At 43.1% G+C, this 20,593-nt stretch overlaps 1 protein-coding gene across 1 annotated transcript in view; it reads left to right on the forward strand.

The window, feature by feature from the left end:
* The window catches only part of MPP1 (MAGUK p55 scaffold protein 1), a 31,674-nt gene extending 12,099 nt beyond the window's left edge, over nucleotides 1-19,575 (forward strand). Inside the window, exons 2-12 of the mRNA XM_039463938.2 lie at nucleotides 5,116-5,259; nucleotides 5,554-5,632; nucleotides 6,391-6,476; nucleotides 7,445-7,513; nucleotides 11,751-11,947; nucleotides 12,999-13,105; nucleotides 14,021-14,101; nucleotides 14,979-15,059; nucleotides 16,971-17,173; nucleotides 17,449-17,523; nucleotides 18,919-19,575. Coding sequence (XP_039319872.1) covers nucleotides 5,116-5,259; nucleotides 5,554-5,632; nucleotides 6,391-6,476; nucleotides 7,445-7,513; nucleotides 11,751-11,947; nucleotides 12,999-13,105; nucleotides 14,021-14,101; nucleotides 14,979-15,059; nucleotides 16,971-17,173; nucleotides 17,449-17,523; nucleotides 18,919-19,095 — 1,299 coding nt within the window. The 3' untranslated portion in view covers nucleotides 19,096-19,575. The remainder of the gene's footprint in view (nucleotides 1-5,115; nucleotides 5,260-5,553; nucleotides 5,633-6,390; nucleotides 6,477-7,444; nucleotides 7,514-11,750; nucleotides 11,948-12,998; nucleotides 13,106-14,020; nucleotides 14,102-14,978; nucleotides 15,060-16,970; nucleotides 17,174-17,448; nucleotides 17,524-18,918) is intronic.
* Nucleotides 19,576-20,593: the final 1,018 nt, after the last annotated feature.

Here is a 20,593-nt window from a genome sequence, read left to right on the forward strand (position 1 = left end):
CTTTTTCTAGAGATAGGGTCTGGCTCTGTTTCCCAGGCTACAGTGCAGTAATGCTATCATAGCTCACTGCAGCCTTGACCTCCTGGGCTCAAACGATCCTCCTGCCTCAGCCTCATGAGTAGCCAGGACTACAGGCACATGCCACCACACCTGGCTTGGAACTTTAAATTATGCAGTCATTCCTTCATTTATTGTCCAACCTATGCAAATCTTAACCTCTTGACTCCCCACTTTGTAATGGACCAAGATTACAGGCCCTTTCCCTTCATTTTTTTTCTTCCCTTTTTACCTGCCAACTTCCTATCATGTACCTGTGTACCTTAATATTGTCATGGTGCTGACATTTACAGTCTGTTACTTAATTGTTTCATGATTTTTTTCTAAGTGAGTTCTAAAAAGTGAAAATCAGTAAGTGGTTTTGGTTCATTATAACTGGTTGCTAACCCAGCATTCCGCTTCTCCCTTACAGATCCCTGATCTTGTTTGAGGTGTCAAGATGCTTAACTAAATTATTATCTTCCCAGCCTCTTTTTTAGCTTGGGACAGCTATGTTCCACAGTTCTGGCCAATGAGACAAGAATCACAAGCGTCACTTATTTTGGGGGTTTCTGAGCCCTGAATCTGTTGTTTACTGCAGAGGGCTCCTGTGTGCACATTCTAGGCCTGGGTGACAGAGTGAGACTCTTTCTCAAAAAAAAAAAAAAGAAAAGAAAAGAAAAGAAATTCTTCAACCCTGATGACTTTTTGTGGGCTTCTATTTCCCTCCTCCTCTTTACTCTCACTTAAGCAGGGTCAAGGTCGAGGCAGGAGAATATCCACACAAGTACTTAAACCCAAGTCACAATTGCTTAGGAAAATTCTTTGACTAATTTCTTTTCTTAAAGTAACACAAGCATAAAATACATAATTTCAAAGGTACAACTTGATATACAGTGAAAATAATTTTCTTCTCACCCCATCTTATAACCACCCAGCTCCTCTCTCTAGAAGCAACCACCGTTTCTTATGCCTCCTCCCAGACATAGTATATGGATTTTCATTTATTTTATTTATTTTATTTTTTGAGACAGGGTCTCACTGTCACCCAGGCTGGAGGCCCATGGTGCAATCACAGCTCACTGCAACCTAGACCTCCTGAGCACAAGCAATCCTCCTGCCTCAGCTTCCCAAGTAGCTAGGACTACAGGTGCATGCCACCATGCCCGGCTATTTTTTTTATACTTTGTAGAGACAGGGTTTTACTATGTTGCTTAGCCATGTCTTGAATTCCTGGACTCAAGTCATCCTCCCACCTCACCCTCCCAAAGTGCTGGGATTACAGGTGTGAGCCACTGCGCCTGGCTACTTAATGGATTTTTAAGCAAATATGAATATAATCATTCTTTCACTGTTGATGATTAAGCTAGTATACCCTTCATCACAGTATTATTATTTTTTTTGCTTATCAACAAATCTTCAAGATTACCCTCAGAACTTCCTTTGCATGCCTAAGTGGTATAGCCCAGGTATCATAAGTCAATTTTTAAATATAAGCCTATCTTAGACAATTTTGTTAAAACAGCAATGCCATATGACTTGGTGTCATGTGAATTTTTTTGACGTTCTTGTTGCTGTAGAAGACAGTTTCTCTTTCTCAATACTTCCCTCATTTGAGGTCACCTGATAACAAACACTACTTCAAACCTCACCATCTTTTTTTTTTTTTTTTTTTTTTCCTGAGACAGGGTCTTCTTCTGTTGCACAGGTTGCAGTGTAGTGGTGCCATCATGGCTCACTGCAGCCTTCAACTCCTGAGCTCAAGCAGTCCTCCTGCCTCAGCCTCCTGAGTAGCTGGGACCACAGGCACGCACCACCACACTCAGCTAATTATAAAATTTCTTACAGAGCCAGGAGTTTCACCATGTTGCTCAGGCTGGTCTCAAACTCCTATGCTTAAGCGATCTTCCCACCTTGGCTTCCCTAAGTGCTAGGATTACAGGTGTGAGCCACTGCACCTGGCCTAAACCTCACCATCTTATCAGAGTTTCTGCTCAAAATCAGAGTCCCTTGGAAACAATGTAAGCCTCTACTTCAGAATTCCTTGTCTCTCATCTTTGAGTCCTTTTCTAGGCCTTGGGTAGGCCAGTGGACACTGCCCAAGAATACACGTATTCCCATCCAGAGACACTTCTGCTTCCCCACACAGTCAATGGCACACTCCTCACAGCTCTGCCTTTTGGGAAGCTCTTCCCTCCCTACTGTCTTTGAGGATCACCTCTGGGTGTAGCTGGAATGCAGCTGCCCTCTATTTTCAGCAGGCCCTTTCATAAGCCCACTTCAGGCCTATTCTTCCTCCTCCAGGTGGCTTTATTATTTTTTATTTAATATCTGGGGTGGGCAGGGAGTATTTTCAGAGGTTTCCAGAAGTTTTCCCCATTGTGATTGCTCTTACCCAGGCCCTGGGCTTCTTTGACATTAACAGATCAGTAAGATGAAGAAAAATCAGCAAAGGAAACTGAGAAGGAGCATTTTAAGGAGAAGAAAGTGATCACCTGTGGTGGTGTAGCAGTAGCCATTTATCCCCATTTACGTGGGGCACCAAGTGTTGATGGACTTTTCCGGTATTTACAGGTTTGGGCTTTTAAGAATAGTGTTCTGGGAAGGGCACACCACTACTTTCCTGGAATTCCTGCCAAAAATGCAAAATCCCAATCTTATCTTGAAAACACATCAGATAAACCCAAACTGACAGACAGCTACAACATCAGGTGTGTATTCTTCAAGAATGTCAAGGTCACGAAAGAAGAAAAGCTGGGGAACTTTTCCAAATTAAGGAAGACGAAGGAAATATGAAAAATGCATGATTGGATTCTGGTCCTAGATTGGATTCTGGTCTGGGGAAGAAATATATAGCTATAAAGGACATTCTTGAAAGGGTTGGCAAAATTTAAATATGAATTGAGGACCAGATGACAATGTTGGGTTAATGTTTGATTTTCAGTTTTGAAAATGCTCGTTCCTAACATATAGAGACATTTATGAGTAAAGGAGAATGACATCTTCAATTTTATGATATTTTTAAAAGGGTACTGGCTGCTCTTAGAATGGCCGGGTTGTGAGTATGCACACCCATCTACAGAGTATCAGAGTCCAGTTCCCCACTCTATGGCTTGCTATGTTTTCTTTTTTGAGATGGAGTCTTGCTCTGTGCAGTGGCGCGATCTCGGCTAACTGCAATCTCTACATCCCAGGTCCCAGTTCAAGTAATTCTCCTACCTCAGCCTCCCAAGTAGCTGGGATTACAGGCACAAGCCACTATGCCCAGCTAGTTTTTATATTTTTTAGTAGAGATGGGGTTTCACCATGTTGGCCAGTCTGGTCTTGAACTCCTGACCTCATGATATGCCCTCCTCAGCCTCCCAAAGTGCTGGGATTATGGACGTGAGTCACCGAGCCTGGCCTATGGTTTGTCTTTTCACTCTTGTAATATGATTTCTTTCCAATATCTTCTTTGAAAAATTTCAAACTTACCAAAAAGATGAAAGAATTTTATAGCAACACCTCCTAGATTCTACAATTAACATGTCGCTATGTTTGCTGTATCACATTTCTATCCAAAAACTGAGCATCTGTCCACCTTTTTTTCTGGTATTTCAAAATAAGTTTCAGATATTAGAGCACTTTGTCCCTGAAAGTTTTAGCAGGCATGTCGTTGGCTAGAGTTCAATATTTCTTTATGGTTCTTTTCATCCTGTTATTAAGTTGTAAGAGTTCTTTATATGTTCTGGATACAAATCCTTTGTCAGACATAAATATGATAAATTTTTCTTCTCAGTCTGTGTCATACCTGTCTAGTTTCTTATGTATCTTTTGATGAGAAGGTTTTAGTTTGATGAAGTCGATTGTCTGCTTGTATGATGATTGCTCCCTGTGCTTATCTCAGTGGAGTTTTTTTGATGAATAGACCTCTTACTTTTACAGTATTTGTCTTTTTAGTTTTCATTTTATACTTGGGACCTTCTATGACGTATATAAGCACCATTTATTGCACAGACCATTTTTCCCCACTGCACTACAGTGTCACCTGACTGTAATGTAAATGTGCGGGTCTGTTTTTGCACTTTCTGTTCCATTACGCTGGTCTTTTGTCTTTCTTCTTATCACAGTGCCTTAAATTACTTTAGATTTCTAATAAGAGTTCTTGCTGCCTCATCGAGGAACTTACTTAGCTTTGCTGTCTTTGAGATTAGGGGAAGGAGTCACAGTGGCAATGTGTTGTTATTATTATCACCGTGGTTCAGGGCCCAGTCCTAAGCACCGAATTCTACAGATGGAAGTGCTTCTTTGTAGCCTAAGAAGTGATCCGTGAGAAACTGATGCTAACCTGAATGTGACTGAGAACATCAGGTTGTTCAAGGAAATAAAGAACAGAAGGGAAAATGCAGAAACCCTTGGAGCCTGACGTACTGCAGGATGCAGAATCTTTCTAATTTTGTTATATATTATGTAATACCCCAAACAGGATCCAGGGAAGCACCGTGTAAATCAAGGCACGTTAATATTTCTGCAGCAACCTAGATACATGTCTGTTTTGTTTCTTTCTTTTTTTTTTTTTTTTTTTTTTTTTTAGACAGAGTTTCGCTCTTGTTACCCAGGCTGGAGTGCAATGGAGTAGCTGGGATTACAGGCATGCGCCACCATGCCCAGCTAATTTTTTTTTTTTTTTTTTTTTTTTTTGTATTTTTAGTAAAGACGGCGTTTCACCATGTTGACCAGGATGGTCTCGATCTCTTGACCTCGTGATCCACCCGCCTCGGCCTCCCAAAGTGCTGGGATTACAGGCTTGAGCCACCGTGCCCGGCCTGTTTTGTTTCTTTTTAGAGAGACAGGGTCTCCCTCTGTTGTCCTGGAACTGTAGCTGGGACTCCAGGTGCACGCCACCACACTTGGCTAACATGTCTATTAAATTGGAGAAATAAAACTTACAAACAGCTTCATTGTCAATTCAAATGAGAATGAGGCCTAACTTATGAAATAAGTTTTCAAAGCCTCTTGAATGTTAGAATTGCAGATTATGGACTGACTGTGGGCCTCGTCCCTGATTTCATACATTGCTCTGTTGTTTTGACTTGACAGGCTGTATCGCATCCATTGAATACTGTGACCGAGGACATGTACACCAACGGGTCTCCTGCCCCAGGTAGCCCTGCCCAGGTCAAGGGGCAGGAGGTACGGAAAGTGCGACTCATACAGTTTGAGAAGGTCACAGAAGAGCCCATGGTAATCACTCATCATATTGTCGCCATCACTTATTCTCTGCCACGCGAGTCCCTGGGCCAGAAGAGTCAATGCAGACGGCTGCTCCTGGAGTTACAGAATTGGCCAACTCCAGTACTGTCTCTTCATCCCCATCTCAAGTCCCTTCTCAAAGCAGGCTTCGTGCCTGTTCTAGTTGAGGACTATCCTGGGTATAAATGGAAAATACTTTTCCTGAGAAATTGCCATAAGTTCTTTCTAAAATAACCTCAGAAAAGGCTTAAAATAAAGCTTATCATGCCATTGCCTTTATTTCAGGGAATCACTCTAAAGCTGAATGAAAAACAGTCCTGTACGGTGGCCAGAATTCTTCATGGCGGCATGATCCATAGGCAAGGTACTCTGTGGGAGCTCTCGGGGGGTTATTCAGGGATTAGTCATTTACTACCTTTTCAGTGGTGTGGGGCATGAAGTTTATAATCCTCCAAACTGGTAGCATTTTTGTGACTATGCCAAGAGACTTTTTGTGGCTCAATAACTGGCTCTGTGGAATCACTGCATGATAAGATCTCTGTGTGAATTGCCCAGTGCCGCCATTTCTCTCGATCTCTGAGTCTTCTTTCACACCTATTTATACCAATATTTTTCTAGTAAGTTAATATGGGAGGAATTGCCACATGCCACCCATTACATTAGATTTGGAAAGTACAGCAATACCATTTGGTAGCATTTTGGGGTTTGAGCTAAACGACAAAGAAACATGGAACTTGCTGGTGGCTGAGGACTGAGTTCTTGCCTTGCTTTGTTATTCTTTGTAGTATATACATCTGTGTCATAGTCTGGAGTCAGTAGCCACACTAGTTCCAGGAATTTGAGGACAAGGTGTTTTATTGTGCTGTTAGACTACTTAGGCCAGTGAGGATGAGACCATCTTGAGCCGTCAAGTGCTTGCCTTGATGCAGCAGCCCCTGGGGGATTCAAAAGGGCCTTCCCATCTCTCATGGTGGAATGTTTTCAATCCTGAGGATTTTACACAATCTGTTTTATAACATGCTCTAAATCCTGGTTTCTCTTCTATGGTATCTTAAGTTACATTGACGGCTCCTGTTTGAAAACTTTCGTTCTTTTGTGGATTGATTTTTCATTTCGTGGCAGGCTCCCTTCACGTGGGGGATGAGATCCTAGAAATCAATGGCACAAATGTGACTAATCATTCAGTGGATCAGCTGCAGAAGGCAATGGTGGGTATTTTCTATGCTGGATGAAGACCTTCCATTGTCTCCATGAGTGTTGATCACATTGCTATCATTGACCTCATCTTTCTATCAAAGTATTTGTACCTTATTGAGGGGGCTCTTTTCCCCTCTTGCCTTTATTCTGTGTAAGAATGATAATTTTCTGTCTTTATTTAGTAAAATTCTAAGGCAGAACAAATAACCTGGAGCATCAATCCAATGTTCCATGAAGTAATGCTGAATAAAGTAAAGCAAGTTATAATGCATATAGTAGAATCCGATTTTTGTTTAAAAAAATGTGTATATGTATGTATAATGTATATAAATATTTGTAATGCTTTTATTGGTATGGTGAAAGGCATGGATATGTACGTGCCACAGTTCATTTTTAGTAACTTCTTGGAGACTTTTTGAAGTCAAGAGTAGGGAGGAAAAGTCTTTTTTTTTTTTTTTTTTTTTTTTTTTTTTTTTTTTGAGAAGGAGTCTTGCTCTGTCACCCAGGCTGGAGTGCAATGATGCGATCTCAGCTCACTGCAACCTCTGCCTCCTGGATTCAAGTGATTGTCCTGCCTCAACCTCCCAGTTTAGCTAGCATTACAGGTACCCACCATCACACTTGGCTAATTTTTGTATTTTTAGTAGAGACGTGGTTTCACCCTGACCTCAGGTAATCCGCCCATCTCCGCCCCCAAAAGAGCTGGGATTACAACAGGCGTGAGCCACCACGCTCGGCTCAGAAAAGTCTTACTTAGCTTTTCTTTGTTATTCTTTGTATGTCTTCATATTGTTATGCTAGTCTATGGGGCACATGACAGTTTTGTATTAAAGGAGGAATTGTCCTACAAAATCTCAAAATGTAAAGATGGTTGGTGGGGAAAAAATCCTGGGACTTTGAGGGGGAAAATGACTTTATGAAACCTCAAATTATTAAACTTAGTTTTCTGTATAATTTTATGACTTTTTTTTTTTAATAGAAAGAAACCAAAGGAATGATCTCATTAAAAGTAATTCCCAACCAACAAAGCCGTCTTCCTGCGCTACAGGTGGGTGGCACCATTTTCTCTGTTGTCATGATGGCAGAAGTTGGGCCACGTTGTCTTGTATTCTTTAGGATTATAAATTGTTCTACTATAAGGACACATACACACAAATGTTCATTGCAGCACTGTTTACAATAGCAAAGACCTGGAACCAACCCAAATGCCCATCGATGATAGACTGGACAGGGAAATTGTGGCACATATACACCATGGAATATTACGCAGCCATCAAAAACGATGAGTTCGTGTCCTTTGTAGGGACATGGATGAACCTGGAAATCATCATTCTCAGCAAACTGACACAAGAGCAGAAAATCAAACACCGCATGTTCTCACTCATAGACGGGTGTTGAACAATGAGAACACATGGACACAGGGAGGGGAGCATCACACACTGGGGTCTGTTGGGGGAAATGGAGGAGGGACAGCAGGGGGTGGGGAGTTGGGGAGAGATAGCATGGGGAGAAATGACAGATACAGGTGATGGGGAGGAAGGCAGCAAGTCACACTGCCACGTGTGTACCTATGCAACAGTCTTGCATGTTCTTCACATGTACCCCAAAACCTAAAATGCAATTTAAAAATTTTTTTAAAAATTAAAAATAAATAAAATAAAATAAAGATTTGATTATAAGGGATGCAAGTCTAACTGTAACTTCTAAATATCTCACAAGTGAGTAGCTGCTTGGCTCAGGGTTCCATTATACCCTGCCTGGTATAAATATAGGAGCTCATTCTCCTTTCCTCAAGGGAGAACGCAGTGAAGACAGTAGCAGAGAATGAATGAGTCTTTGCTGCTACTGGTCAGATAAGAAGGAAGAGAGTAATCTTATTCTACAGATGGTAGGGAATCAATACAACTCCAAGAGGAAAAGGGGTAAAGAGAATGAAGAGCTCATTCACAGGAGGAAAACTACAAATGAGCATTGAGCATATGAAAAACTATTTTATCTTACCCATCATCAGAGAAATGCAAATTAAAATATGCATGAGACACCAATTTTCACCAAGCAAATTGGCAAATAATTTTTAAAATAGTAACAATAGGCCAGGCGTGGTAGCTCAAGCCTGTAATCCCAGCACTTTGGGAGGCCGAGGCGGGTGGATCACGAGGTCAAGAGATCGAGACCATCCTGGTCAACATGGTGAAACCCCGTCTCTACTAAAAATACAAAAAATTAGCTGGACATGGTGGCGCGTGCCTGTAATCCCAGCTACTCAGGAGGCTGAGGCAGGAGAATTGCCTGAACCTGGGAGGCGGAGGTTGCGGTGAGCCGAGATAGTGCCATTGCACTCCAGCCTGGGTAACAAGAGCGAAACTCCGTCTCAAAAAAAAAACAATAAAGCCCCATGATTGACAGCGGCAAAGTAAAGAAAGAAAGAAAAGATAGACTCTGTTGAGCACTTATTCAGAATTGATTGTTCTTCATGTTCTAGCACTGTGCTGGAACGTGAAGACGATATAGAGAGAACTGGTTCTCATCAGCCATTAGACGACAGGGCCATGGCAAGTGTATAATTTTCTTAAGTCAACTTTTAAATTGAAGTTTTGGCGTACGTGAGCATATATTCAACAAAGGGCATAAATCGCAATTATAAAACTGGATGAATTTTCACAAACTGAGTACACCCATGACTTCTAATGGCAGGGATGAGTTTTGCCCCTTTTTGAAATGTATTAACATTGAATTATACAGTATGAATTCTTTGGTGTCTCATTTTATTCACTCAGGATTATGTTTATGGGAATCATCTATATTGCTTCATTCTCATTCATTCATTGTATGAGCATGCTACAATTTATTCTGTCAGCTTTTTTGGTCTTACATAGTGCTGCCATGAACCAAACAGGATCTAGTTAACGACAGGAGAAGATTTACTGCCTGAAGGCCAATAAATTCACCACATTAATAGAAAAATGGAAAAAATCATATGATTTTGGTTCATGTGTTTGGTGCATACATCTATGCCTTTCTTTTGAGAGCAGAATTGCCCGGTTGTAGGATATGTATGTCTTCAGCTTTAGGTGATATTGCCAAATAGTATTCCAAAGTAGCTGAACCATGTTACACCCCCAGCTGCACAGTATGACTGTTCTGGCTGTTCTGTATTCTCACCAATATTTAGCACTGACTGATTTGTTTTTTAGTTTTTGTGTTTTTGCACCTTGGCCATTCTGATGGTGGTGTCACATTGTGATTCTAATTTGTATTTCTCTAATGACATATGAAGGTAAACCACTTTTTATATGTTTTTCCACTTAGATATCTTCTTTTGTAAGATACCAATTCAAAGCGTTTCTCACTGATTTGTAGGAGTTCTTCATATATTCTGGATAAGAGTCTTTTGTCTCTTATCATCATATGCATCCAAAGTATGTTCTCTTCTTCTGTGGCTTATTTTCTTCATGGATCCTGTTAATGAATAGAAACTCTTAATTGTAACGAAATCCAATCTACTACTTTTTCTTGATTAGCACGTTTTATGTCTTTTTAAAATTTTTTGCTTACCACAAGGTCAAGAAGATATTCTCCTGTGTTTGCCTGTGAGTGCGTACTCGTTTGATTTTTCATATTTGGATCCACAACCCATCTGGGATTGATTGTTGTGTATATTGTAAGGCAAGAGGTCAGGATTTTAGTTTTTCCGTATGGATACCAATTGAACCAGTATCATTTACTGTACACTATCACTTTTGTCATGAGTAATATTTACAGGTCTGTTTTGGAACTCTTAATTCTTTTGCACTGGACTGTTTGTTTATTCCTATGTCAAACATACATATCAATTTAGATAAAAGAGTCATCTTCACAGTATCCCAATGGACGTGATGAGAGCAGACATCTTTGTTATTTTTCCATTTTAAAGGGAAAGTTGGCTGGGTGTGATGGCTCGCCTATAATCTCAGCACTTTGGGACACCGAGGTGGGTGGATCGCTTGAGCCCAGGAGTTTGAGACCAACCTGGGTAACATAGCAAGACCCGTCTCCATTTAAAAAACGGGGAAGGCTTAATCTTTCACTGAGAAGTATAACACTGGCTGTAGGGTTTTTGTAGGTATTCTTTCTCACAGTAAAGAAGCTCCCTTCTATCCAAGTTTGCTAAGAATTTTAATCTTGAATGGGATTTGAATGTTATCAGATGCTTTTTCTGCATCTATTGAGGGGGTCATATGGTGTTTCTCCACTTTTATGTTAATATGGTGAATTTATTGCCCTTCAGATAGTAAACCTTCTTATATTGCTGAACTAGATCCTGTTTGGTTGTGATTTATTATACTTTTTGTACATAACTGAATTTGACTTGCTAATATTTTGTTTAGGGTTTTTACATCTCTGTTGCAGAGAGAAATTGTAAGATTCTTCTCAGATTTGGGTATCATGCTTATGTTGGACTATTAAAATCAGTTGGGAAGTGTCATCATTATCTATAATCGGTTTTTGTATGAGATTAGCCTTCTTTCTTCAAATGATGTCTGGAAAATTTGCCAAGGAAGTTATCAGGTAGGAGTGTGTGTGTGTTTGGGAGCAGGAGAGGAGAATTTTCAATAATAAATTCAAGTTCTTTGATAGATATGTGAGTGTCCATATTTTCAATTGTGAAAACAGTTGTTCAAGGAAATATACATCTCAGAGACAGATGACTCAGATCTGGCGGTAACTGCAGACATGTTGATGCAGAAAGGCATCACATGCCTTCTCTTTTTTTTTTTTTTTTTTTTTTTTGAGACAGAGTCTGACTCTGTCACCCAGGCTGGAGTGCAGTGGTACAACCTCGACTCAGTGCAACCTCTGTCTCCCAGGTTCAAGCAATTCTCCTGCCTCAGCCTACTGAGTAGCTGGGATTACAAGTGCACACCACCACGCCTGGCTAGTTTTTGTATTTTTAGTAGAGATAGGGTTTCACCATATTGGCCAGGCTGCTCTCAAACTCCTGACCTCATGCGATCCACCTGCCTCAGCCTCCCAAAGTGCTGGGATTACAGGCACCACGAGGCTGAGCCGCCGTGCCCAGCCTCCCATGCCTTCTTGTTAAAGGGATTCGTTCTGACCCCTCTGCAAACACAGTCACTTCAGCGTTCCACTTTCTCTTTCTTGGGTGCTCCCCCACCATTCTTGCCTCCCTGTTGTTCATTCCATCCTGACCCTATTTGTTCGCAGCAGGACTTTGTACTTACATGCTCTGATGCTGGTGCTTCTTTTGAAGCTGGCACCTGCAGTTCCTTCTGCCTTCTTTTTAGATGTTCATGAGAGCGCAGTTTGACTATGATCCCAAAAAGGACAATCTGATCCCTTGCAAGGAGGCGGGACTGAAGTTTGCTACTGGGGACATTATCCAGATCATCAACAAGGATGACAGCAATTGGTGGCAGGGACGGGTGGAAGGCTCCTCCAAGGAGTCAGCAGGATTGATCCCTTCCCCTGAGCTGCAGGAATGGTGAGCCATTTTTGTGCAGGTGGAAGGGCCGTGGGCCTGCCACAGATAATCACTTAGCTTCAGAAAATCTGTCATCTTGTTCGTAATTTCTGTTTCTTGACCAGGGAGACTTCCTAGATTCCCTGGCATAATGGGTGGGGGAGGGTTAGCCATGAGTTGATAAGCTGGACTGAGAGGCCACTACAGGCAAGAGAGCCTGAATAGTTCTTCATTCCTGTGTGGGCCTCTTGCTTCCTTAAACGTTTTCCCCATAGTTACAAAGCACATGACAGTGCTGGGACTAGAGCCCTCCCTGGTCTCCTGTCTCCCAAGCTAGTGTGCTTCTACCACCCATGCTGTTTCTGGGATTTCCTCAGAGTCCTGCAGAAAACAGTCACATTTAAGTATGTATCCTTTAGGCACATTCCTGGTACACAGAAGAAGTAATTCCTGTCCCCAAGTCAGATTGCTCACTTAGTCCTAAGTTACATCACATGGCCATAGGAATGGTAGAAAAATTCACAGTTCCAGCTGATAACACATCCAACACCAAGCATCCCTCTGCCTGTGCAAAATCATCCCAGTGTAAAGATCACAACCTTTGTGGGGTTGACATCGAATAGAAATAGTAGAATATATTTATTACATGTAGTAATACAAGTTACTGTTTTGTGAAGCATTTGTTTTAGTTGTATATGTGGGGTGTGTATATGTGTTTTGTTTGTAGACCTATGTGTAATGTGTAATACCAGCTTGCAATGTACAGTGTATTTCTTAGACTGAGGTAGGGTCATAAAGGTTTGAGACCTTTATGGTCTAGACCAAAGAAAGTCAGATGTGTGTGGGTTGTGTCCAGAATGCGCTGAGAGGAGCAAGGGTACAGTGCACGATGCACCATCGGTGTATGGGGCACTTTGCAGACATTATCTGCCACTGTAACAGACACTCAGAGAGTGAAGGGGGTGCTATTGGAGAATGAGTGGCTGCGGGGGTATGAGAGAGAGAGAGTGGGGAGGAAAGGGGGCTTTTGAGCCAAGGATACGGTGACACCTTGATTGTGTTTTCCTACCAGGCGAGTGGCAAGTGTGGCTCAGTCAGCTCCTAGCGAAGCCCCGAGCTGCAGTCCCTTTGGGAAGAAGAAGAAGTACAAAGACAAATATCTGGCCAAGCACAGCTCGAGTAAGCTTTTCTGAGCCTTCTTGCTCCAGGTTCCTGGCGGCATTCGTGTATTTTGCAGTCTCTGCAAGCAGCAGAAAAGGAGAGGTGGTGCGGTGTACAGCAAATCCTTTCTTCTGCTTTCCTTTAGTCGAAGGAATAAATCCACTTCACAGCCTTGCTGCAGTCAGGCCAGTGGATGTCAAGGAGGGCTAGTGGCCTGCCCACACCTGCTCATCACGCCACCCCTCACACAGAAGTAGATGTGGCCAGAGCATCTGTAGTGGAAGAGGGGGAGTGGGGTAAGAACACAGGCCAGAGGGAGAGGCCAGGGCCAGGTCATAGGGAGCTTCGTGCACCCTCCCTAGTGTTTTAGATTTTGTATGATAGATAGTCTGTGGAGCTAGTGAAGGGTTTTGAGCAGAGAATTCACATGGTCACCTTTCCATCTGCATTTCTCTTTCTGAGACGTATCTCGCACACCACCAGCCAGGGAATAATTGTGGCAGTCCCAGGGGCTGCAATAATTGTGGGCAGGGGAGGGGGTGGAGAGTCAGGATGACACCAGGTTTCCATCTTGAGCAGCTGGGTTAATAGCAGCACCATCCTCTGAGATAAGGGACATCCAGGCAGAACGGAAATATTGGCATTCTTCAGTTCTAAGCGCCAAGGGAACAACTGTTACTGAAACTTCGGAGAAGACATGAGGACAGGAGACAAGAAACGTTGGCTGAGAGATAGAGGAAGGAGGAAGAGAGGGTCGAAAAGTTAGATAAATTCCCTTGCTCAAAAATACAGTCCCAAGTCCTTCCTCCGCACCAACCTCCCTGGCCTCATCTGCAGTCACTTCCTGCCTGCTTGTCAAGATCCTACCAGGGTGTGGACCACTGTTCTCCCCAGCTCTGGACGTGAACACTGCTTGGTTTTGTCTGTCTCTAGTTTTCGACCAGTTGGATGTTGTTTCCTATGAGGAAGTCGTTCGGCTCCCTGCATTCAAGAGGAAGACCCTGGTGCTGATCGGTATCTTCTTATTGCCTCATTTGCACATTTCTGTCTTTGTTTTCCGCCTGTATCATGTGCTCACCCCCACAAAAGGCAGCGAGGAAGAAAAGAAGTGAGGTCTCTCGGGTTCTCCATATAGAGTAGGTGTGAGGAATTCTCTGAATCCTCACGTGCACTTCATCTGGGTCCACCTCACAAGTGAAACTAGACCTTACAAGTTTCTCTACTATTTAGCAACCAATTCTTTCGGGTTAGGTTTTGTGCTGCTAGATCCTAAACTAGGTTTTGCTCCTTGTTCATCTGTCTGCTGGCAGTGATAGGCTTTTGAAAGCAAATATGTTGGAGCTTCACTGGCACTCTGTTAGTATTCTGAGCTGTCAGTCACCCATATAAGCCCTGGAAGCTACCTTCCCCCAAGCAGTGACTCTGACCTGAAACAGAATGAGTCCTTGCTTCAAACCCAGGTATGTGGGCCTTGCCTCAGGTGGGTTGCTCACCTTCCTGTCTTAAGAGTTGAATTTTCGTTGGTTAGAGAATCTGTATTAAGGTTCTGGTAAAATTGCTGGTGAAAACACTAGCTTAAATTCAGTTCCACTTTCAAGAAATTTTAGAAAATAAACAGAAAACCTCATACGTTAGCTGGCTCCTCTGCAGAAGTGACAGTTACATTCTGAGTCTCAACCCTTAGTCCTCAGAAACAGCCTTCTCCCCCAAATGGAAAGAAAAGACCTGAAGCCCCTTGGTGGCCCCAAATCTGACAGCTCAAAGGCCCTGACCCCAGCCCAGATGCAATCCCAACTCATGTTCACCTGTTGGCGATTTTGCATCCCTGCTCCTCTCCCCACCTCTGTCTCCGGGGAAAAGAGATGGAAGATATTCTTCTCTCTCTACACAGGAGCCAGTGGGGTAGGTCGCAGCCACATTAAGAATGCCCTGATCCGCCAGAATCCGGAGAAGTTTGTGTACCCTGCCCCATGTAAGTAGCTCTTGGGCACCTTGGAGGGAAGGTAACAACAGGCTGAAGGACAGGGCATCAGTAGCACATGTCACCATGTGAAATACCATAGTGTTATTTTGTTATTTTTATTTATTTTAAATGTTTGATTAAAACTAAACAAAATATGGAAAGATGAAACTTTGTGCCCACAATTGCTCCACCTAACAAAATAACTTTTCTTATTGTTATTTTCTGTGCTGTTTGTCTACATAACAGAAGCTATAGTAAACATTTTTATACTGCCTTAAAAATTACTAAGTATTAAAGTCTATGCATATAACTTTGTCATTTTACTTTTTAAACATTTTCTCATGCTCCTCTACGATGTGCCTAATTCTCTTTGAGAACAGTTTTATATTCCACCAAGTGGATGTACTTAGTGGATTTCCTTAGCTATCCAACTCTTGATGCTCAGGCTACCTCTAATTTTCATGGAATGTCTTCTAAATCAAAGCAGCGCCTAGGAAAGGCCCAAACTAACTGTCTCAACAGCAGTTCTAGATATGGAGAGGAGTAGCCCAGCGATCAGGTGGAGAATTCAGTAACTCTTCCATTCGCAGAAGTGACGCTGCATGGTATAGTTGCATATGTTCCCAGAAAGAAATACGGTCATTCCTCATTTTGTCAATAGGCTCTTGGAAGACTGTGACTTTAAGCGAAATGACAAATAACAAAAACCAGTTTTTTTGCTCATCAACAATACAATGAAATGAAGTTGAACTAAAAACCATGTTATTCAAGGACCAGCTGTACATGATTTCACTTAAAGCCACAGTTTCCAAGAACCTACTGATAATATTAATAATGTTAAGTGTGGAATTACTGTTCCGCTAAGCAAAATAGAAAACCAGATTCTAAACATCATATTAGTATTTTTTTATTCTTTCTTCATTTTGCGTTTTTACACATGGATCATTGAGTTGTCTCCTTGTCAGGAGGGACATAGACTCATTTCAGTGTCACGTTAGGAGCAGAAAGCAGATGGCCCCAGGAGTGAATGGGGAAGCAGAAATAACTAGTACAGGCTCCTCCTTCAAGAGAATCGCATGTGTTTGTAGACTGAGGGGAAGGGGCCAGTTGAGAGATAATTGTGATCCAGAAGGCGAAGGAGACAGTCAATGGAAGATGGAAAGACGGGAGGTTGGAGGGATTATGTTTCAAGCTACAATATCTGGAGCATATTTTACTGATTAGATAATTTATATGAGTAACAGAAAACATGACTTTGGGCCAGGCGCGGTGGCTCAGGCCTGTAATCCCAGCACTTTTGGAGGCCAAGGCGGGTGGATCACGAGATCAAGAGATTGAGACCATCCTGGCCAACATAGTGAAACCTCATCTCTACTAAAAATACAAAAATTAGCTGGGCATGGTCGCACACGCCTGTAGTCCAAGCTACTCAGGAGGCTGAGGCAGGAGATTCACTTGAACCCAGGAGGCGGAGGTTGCAGTAAGCCGAGGTGATGCCACTGCACTCCAGCCTGGGTGACACAGCAAGACTCCATCTCAAGAAAAAAAAAAAAAAAAAAAAGGCTTTTAAGAACAGTCCAACTTTTAACAACATGAGCTGAAACTAAACCAAAGTACTCTTCTTTCCGAGTCATGAAAAGGAAACCTTAAATATATTTCCAAGAAATCCTGACCATAGCCTATAGATCTGTTTTTAAAATACTTTCAGCTATCTTCATTTCTGAGTTTCCCAGGCAGATGGCGGGGTTTCCTGGTCCGCATCACTTTTTAGCATCAGCTCTTCAGGAGCCCATGGGAGGAACCCCTCTATTAAACTCAATGCACCAAAGGCAGCTAGGGTTTTAACACAGACACCATGGTCCAAGCCCTCATGAAAGGGTGAGAACCTGGGGTTTGTCACAGATTTGGGTTCTTGTATAGATACAACACGGCCACCAAGGAAGAGTGAGGAAGAAGGGAAGGAGTACCACTTCATCTCAACAGAGGAGATGACAAGGAACATCTCTGCCAACGAGTTCTTGGAGTTTGGCAGCTACCAGGGCAACATGTTTGGCACCAAATTTGAAACGGTGCACCAGATTCATAAGCAGGACAAGATTGCCATCCTTGACATCGAGCCGCAGGTGGGTAGGCATGGAAGGGTAGGGACGGATGGGCTCAGCCACACAAGGGATGGGGAAGAGGGTGCTGAAAAAAAGCAGTGCTCCTTGGGAATCTTCTTGGGGCTCAAGATTTCTGCAGCACTTTTAATGGAGTCATCCCGGAACAAGAACAGTAGTGCTGGGAATGATGGAAAATAGTATTGGGGTAAAGCTCAAAGCTGCTTATTGGAAGGAATCCATAATGGATTTTTTTTTTTTTCACGTTCTTTTTCTTCCTTCCTCCCCTTGTTTTCTAGACCCTGAAGACTGTTCGGACAGCAGAACTTTCACCTTTCATTGTGTTCATTGCACCTACTGACCAGGGCACTCAGGTGAGGAGAGGGTTGTGGGGGTTGAGTGAGAGTTCACTTTCTCTAGGGCCAAGAAGCGAAAGGGCATCACATTCATTTGAGTTCTGAAACCACTAGCTAAGCCAGTGCCCATGCTAGGTAATGGGGACAAAACAAACCGGATCCAGTCATTGTCCTGGAGGCACACAGTTAGGGGCACAGATGGACAGTTGAGCAAATCCTGTGAGAGTGATCGTTTCTCTTTGCCTGTAGCACGTTGTCACAATTTTCATTTTTTACCAATCTACTGGAGGGAAAACTGGCATCTCATACTTTGTTACTAAAAGAGATGATTGGGTACTTTTTCATATGAAGAGCCATTCGTATTGCCTTTTCTGAGAATTATCTGGTCATGTCCTTAGCTCATTTTTCTGCTGAGTTATTGGCCTTTGATTTCTAGGTAGTATATATTAGGGTAAGTAGCTTTTTGTGGTATCATTGTAATATCAGCTGCAATTATTTTTTTTTTCCAATTTGGCGTGTCTTTTTGCTATGCAGACATTTTTACTTTTATGTAGTTAAATGATTTATCTTTCATGGCTGCTTGGTTTTAGGTCAAAGAAAGGGGCCTAAGAGAAATACACACATTTTTAAAATTTGGTTTTTGTAGAAATGGGATCTCACTGTGTTGCCCAGGCTGGTCTTGAACTCCTGGGCTCAAGCAATCATCCTGCCTCGGCCTTCCAAAGTTCTGGGATTCCAGGTGTGATCTTTTATCTGACTGGGTGCAGTGGCTCATACATCATCCCAGCACTTTGGGAGGCTGAGGCGGGTAGATCACCTGAGGTCTTAAGTTTGAGACCAGCCTGGTCAACATGGGAAAACCCCATCTCTACTAAAAAAAAAAAAAAAAAAATTAGCCAGCCAGGTATGGTGGCGGGCCCGTGTGATCCCAGCTAATATGGTGGCTGAGGCACGAGAATTGCTTGAACCTGAGAGGTGGAGGTTGCAGTGAGCCGAGATTGCACCACTGCACTCCAGCCTGGGCCACAGAGCAAGACTGTCTCAAAAACAAACAAAATCACCTTTGTTTTGGGATTGCGGCTCTGGTGGTTGTTGAAATGGCTCTTCCATGTTCAAAGGGCATTAAGTGAGAGATGCCGGTGAAGTCCGTTCCATCTCTACATAGCTATTGGTCCTCCAGAGAGCTCTGATTAATCAGTCAGGGTTAGCCTGAGACCCTGTGAGAATTGCCATGGTCTTCTGAGATTGCCTCTTCTTGCCCTACATTAACATTATCTCACAATGTCTTCCGAGTTTGAGTCAAGTATGAGGCACAGCTGAGCAATGCTAACAATTGCCGTTTAAAATCTGTCACTAGTCTCTCTGGGTTGGGAGTGGTGCAGCTTGCTTCATCTGTGGCCTTCTTCTTTGTAGACAGAGGCCCTGCAGCAGCTGCAGAAGGATTCTGAGGCCATCCGCAGCCAGTACGCTCACTACTTTGACCTCTCATTGGTCAATAATTGTGTTGATGAAACCCTTAAGAAATTACAAGAAGCCTTCGACCAAGCGTGCAGTTCTCCACAGTGGGTGCCTGTTTCCTGGGTTTACTAAGCTTGCAGAATGGGAGAACCCACTGTATGCCTCTCTCCAGCATTTGGAACGTCCCCCTTCTTGCTTTAAGACAAACAGGGCTGCTCCACCTAGTTTAGTGTCAGCTTCCAACTCTCTGCAGCTATCCTAATTAAGCCAACAGGATTCAATTTTCTTGCTCAGGCTTTGATTTTCCTGATAGATGGGGCTCCACTGATCTGGATTTCAAAAGGATCTCCGGAAATTGGGGGTAAGAAGTACTAACAAAAAGTAACTGCTCAAAGATGATGCACAGCAAAAGCCATGGACCCCATCCCTCTAAAGCCTGTCCTCCTTCACCTTCAACTGTATATGCTGGGTATTTCATTTGCCTTTTTATTTTGGAGAAAGTGTTTTTAACTGCAACTTTCTGTAATGCCAAAATGACACATCTGTGCAATGGAATGATGTCTGTCCAAGGGAAATCTTCAATAGCAATAAAAATCCTGTGTTAAAATGCCAGTGACCTTGTAACTCTGGGTTTCCACACACAAAGAAATGTGACCCACTTCACTTAAGCTCCCGGACAACGCCATTAACAGAAGATGCCGCTCTTGTGTTCAGATGGGATTCAGATGACAAACACCAGTGTCCTGGAAGAATCCCCATTCTCTTTGCCCATGCAGAAAAACACCCTGAGGTGGTTGCACCTGGGGGCGAGCCCATCGTGGACACATATTTAGAAAGAGAAAAACCAAGCCTGGGGTCCAGTGGTACAGTAGAGGCTGGGCTAAGCCAGGACTGGGGTTCACTGCATCACCTGGCTCAAGATACGGGCCTTTCCTTGCTGCATCCAAGGACCCTCACAAAGCACTTTTTTTTTTTTTTTTGACAGTCTCACTCTTTTCACCCAGGCTGGAGTGCAGTGGCAGGATCTTGGCTCACTACATCCTCCACCTCCCAGGTTCAAGTGATTCTCCTGCCTCAGCCTCCCGAGTAGCTGGGATTACAAGCATATGCCATCATACCCGCCTAATTTTTGTATTTTTAGTAGAGACAGGTTTTGCCATGTTGGCCAGGCTGGTCTCTTAACTCCTGACCTCAGGTGGTCTGCCTGCTTCGGCCTCCCAAAGTGCTGAGATTACAGGCATGAGCCACAGCGCCCGGCCTCTCTCTTGGTTTTTAATACCAAATTGGAAGAAATCCTAGAGCTTTCTCCAACTAATATATGTTACCGAGGCCTTCAAATTCCTGAATGCCCCCACCCTCGACTTCCCTCTCCCCACTCACCCTGTCATCAGCATCAGAAGTAACAGCTTCAGTGGGCTCCTACCACTGAGCCCAAGTCCAGATGTGTCTTGCAGATATATAAGCCCTCCCCACCCTGCCCTGGACACACTCACTGGCACCCTCCTGCCAGGACCACTATGTATAAATATATCAACCAGCAGGGAACAGTGGCTCACAACCTGTAATGCAGGTGTCCCCAGACTACGGCCCGCGGACCGCATGCAGCCCCCCGCCGCACTTCAGGAAGGGG

Source organism: Saimiri boliviensis, chromosome X (genome assembly GCF_048565385.1).
Source record: "Saimiri boliviensis isolate mSaiBol1 chromosome X, mSaiBol1.pri, whole genome shotgun sequence".
Lineage (NCBI taxonomy): Eukaryota > Metazoa > Chordata > Mammalia > Primates > Cebidae > Saimiri > Saimiri boliviensis.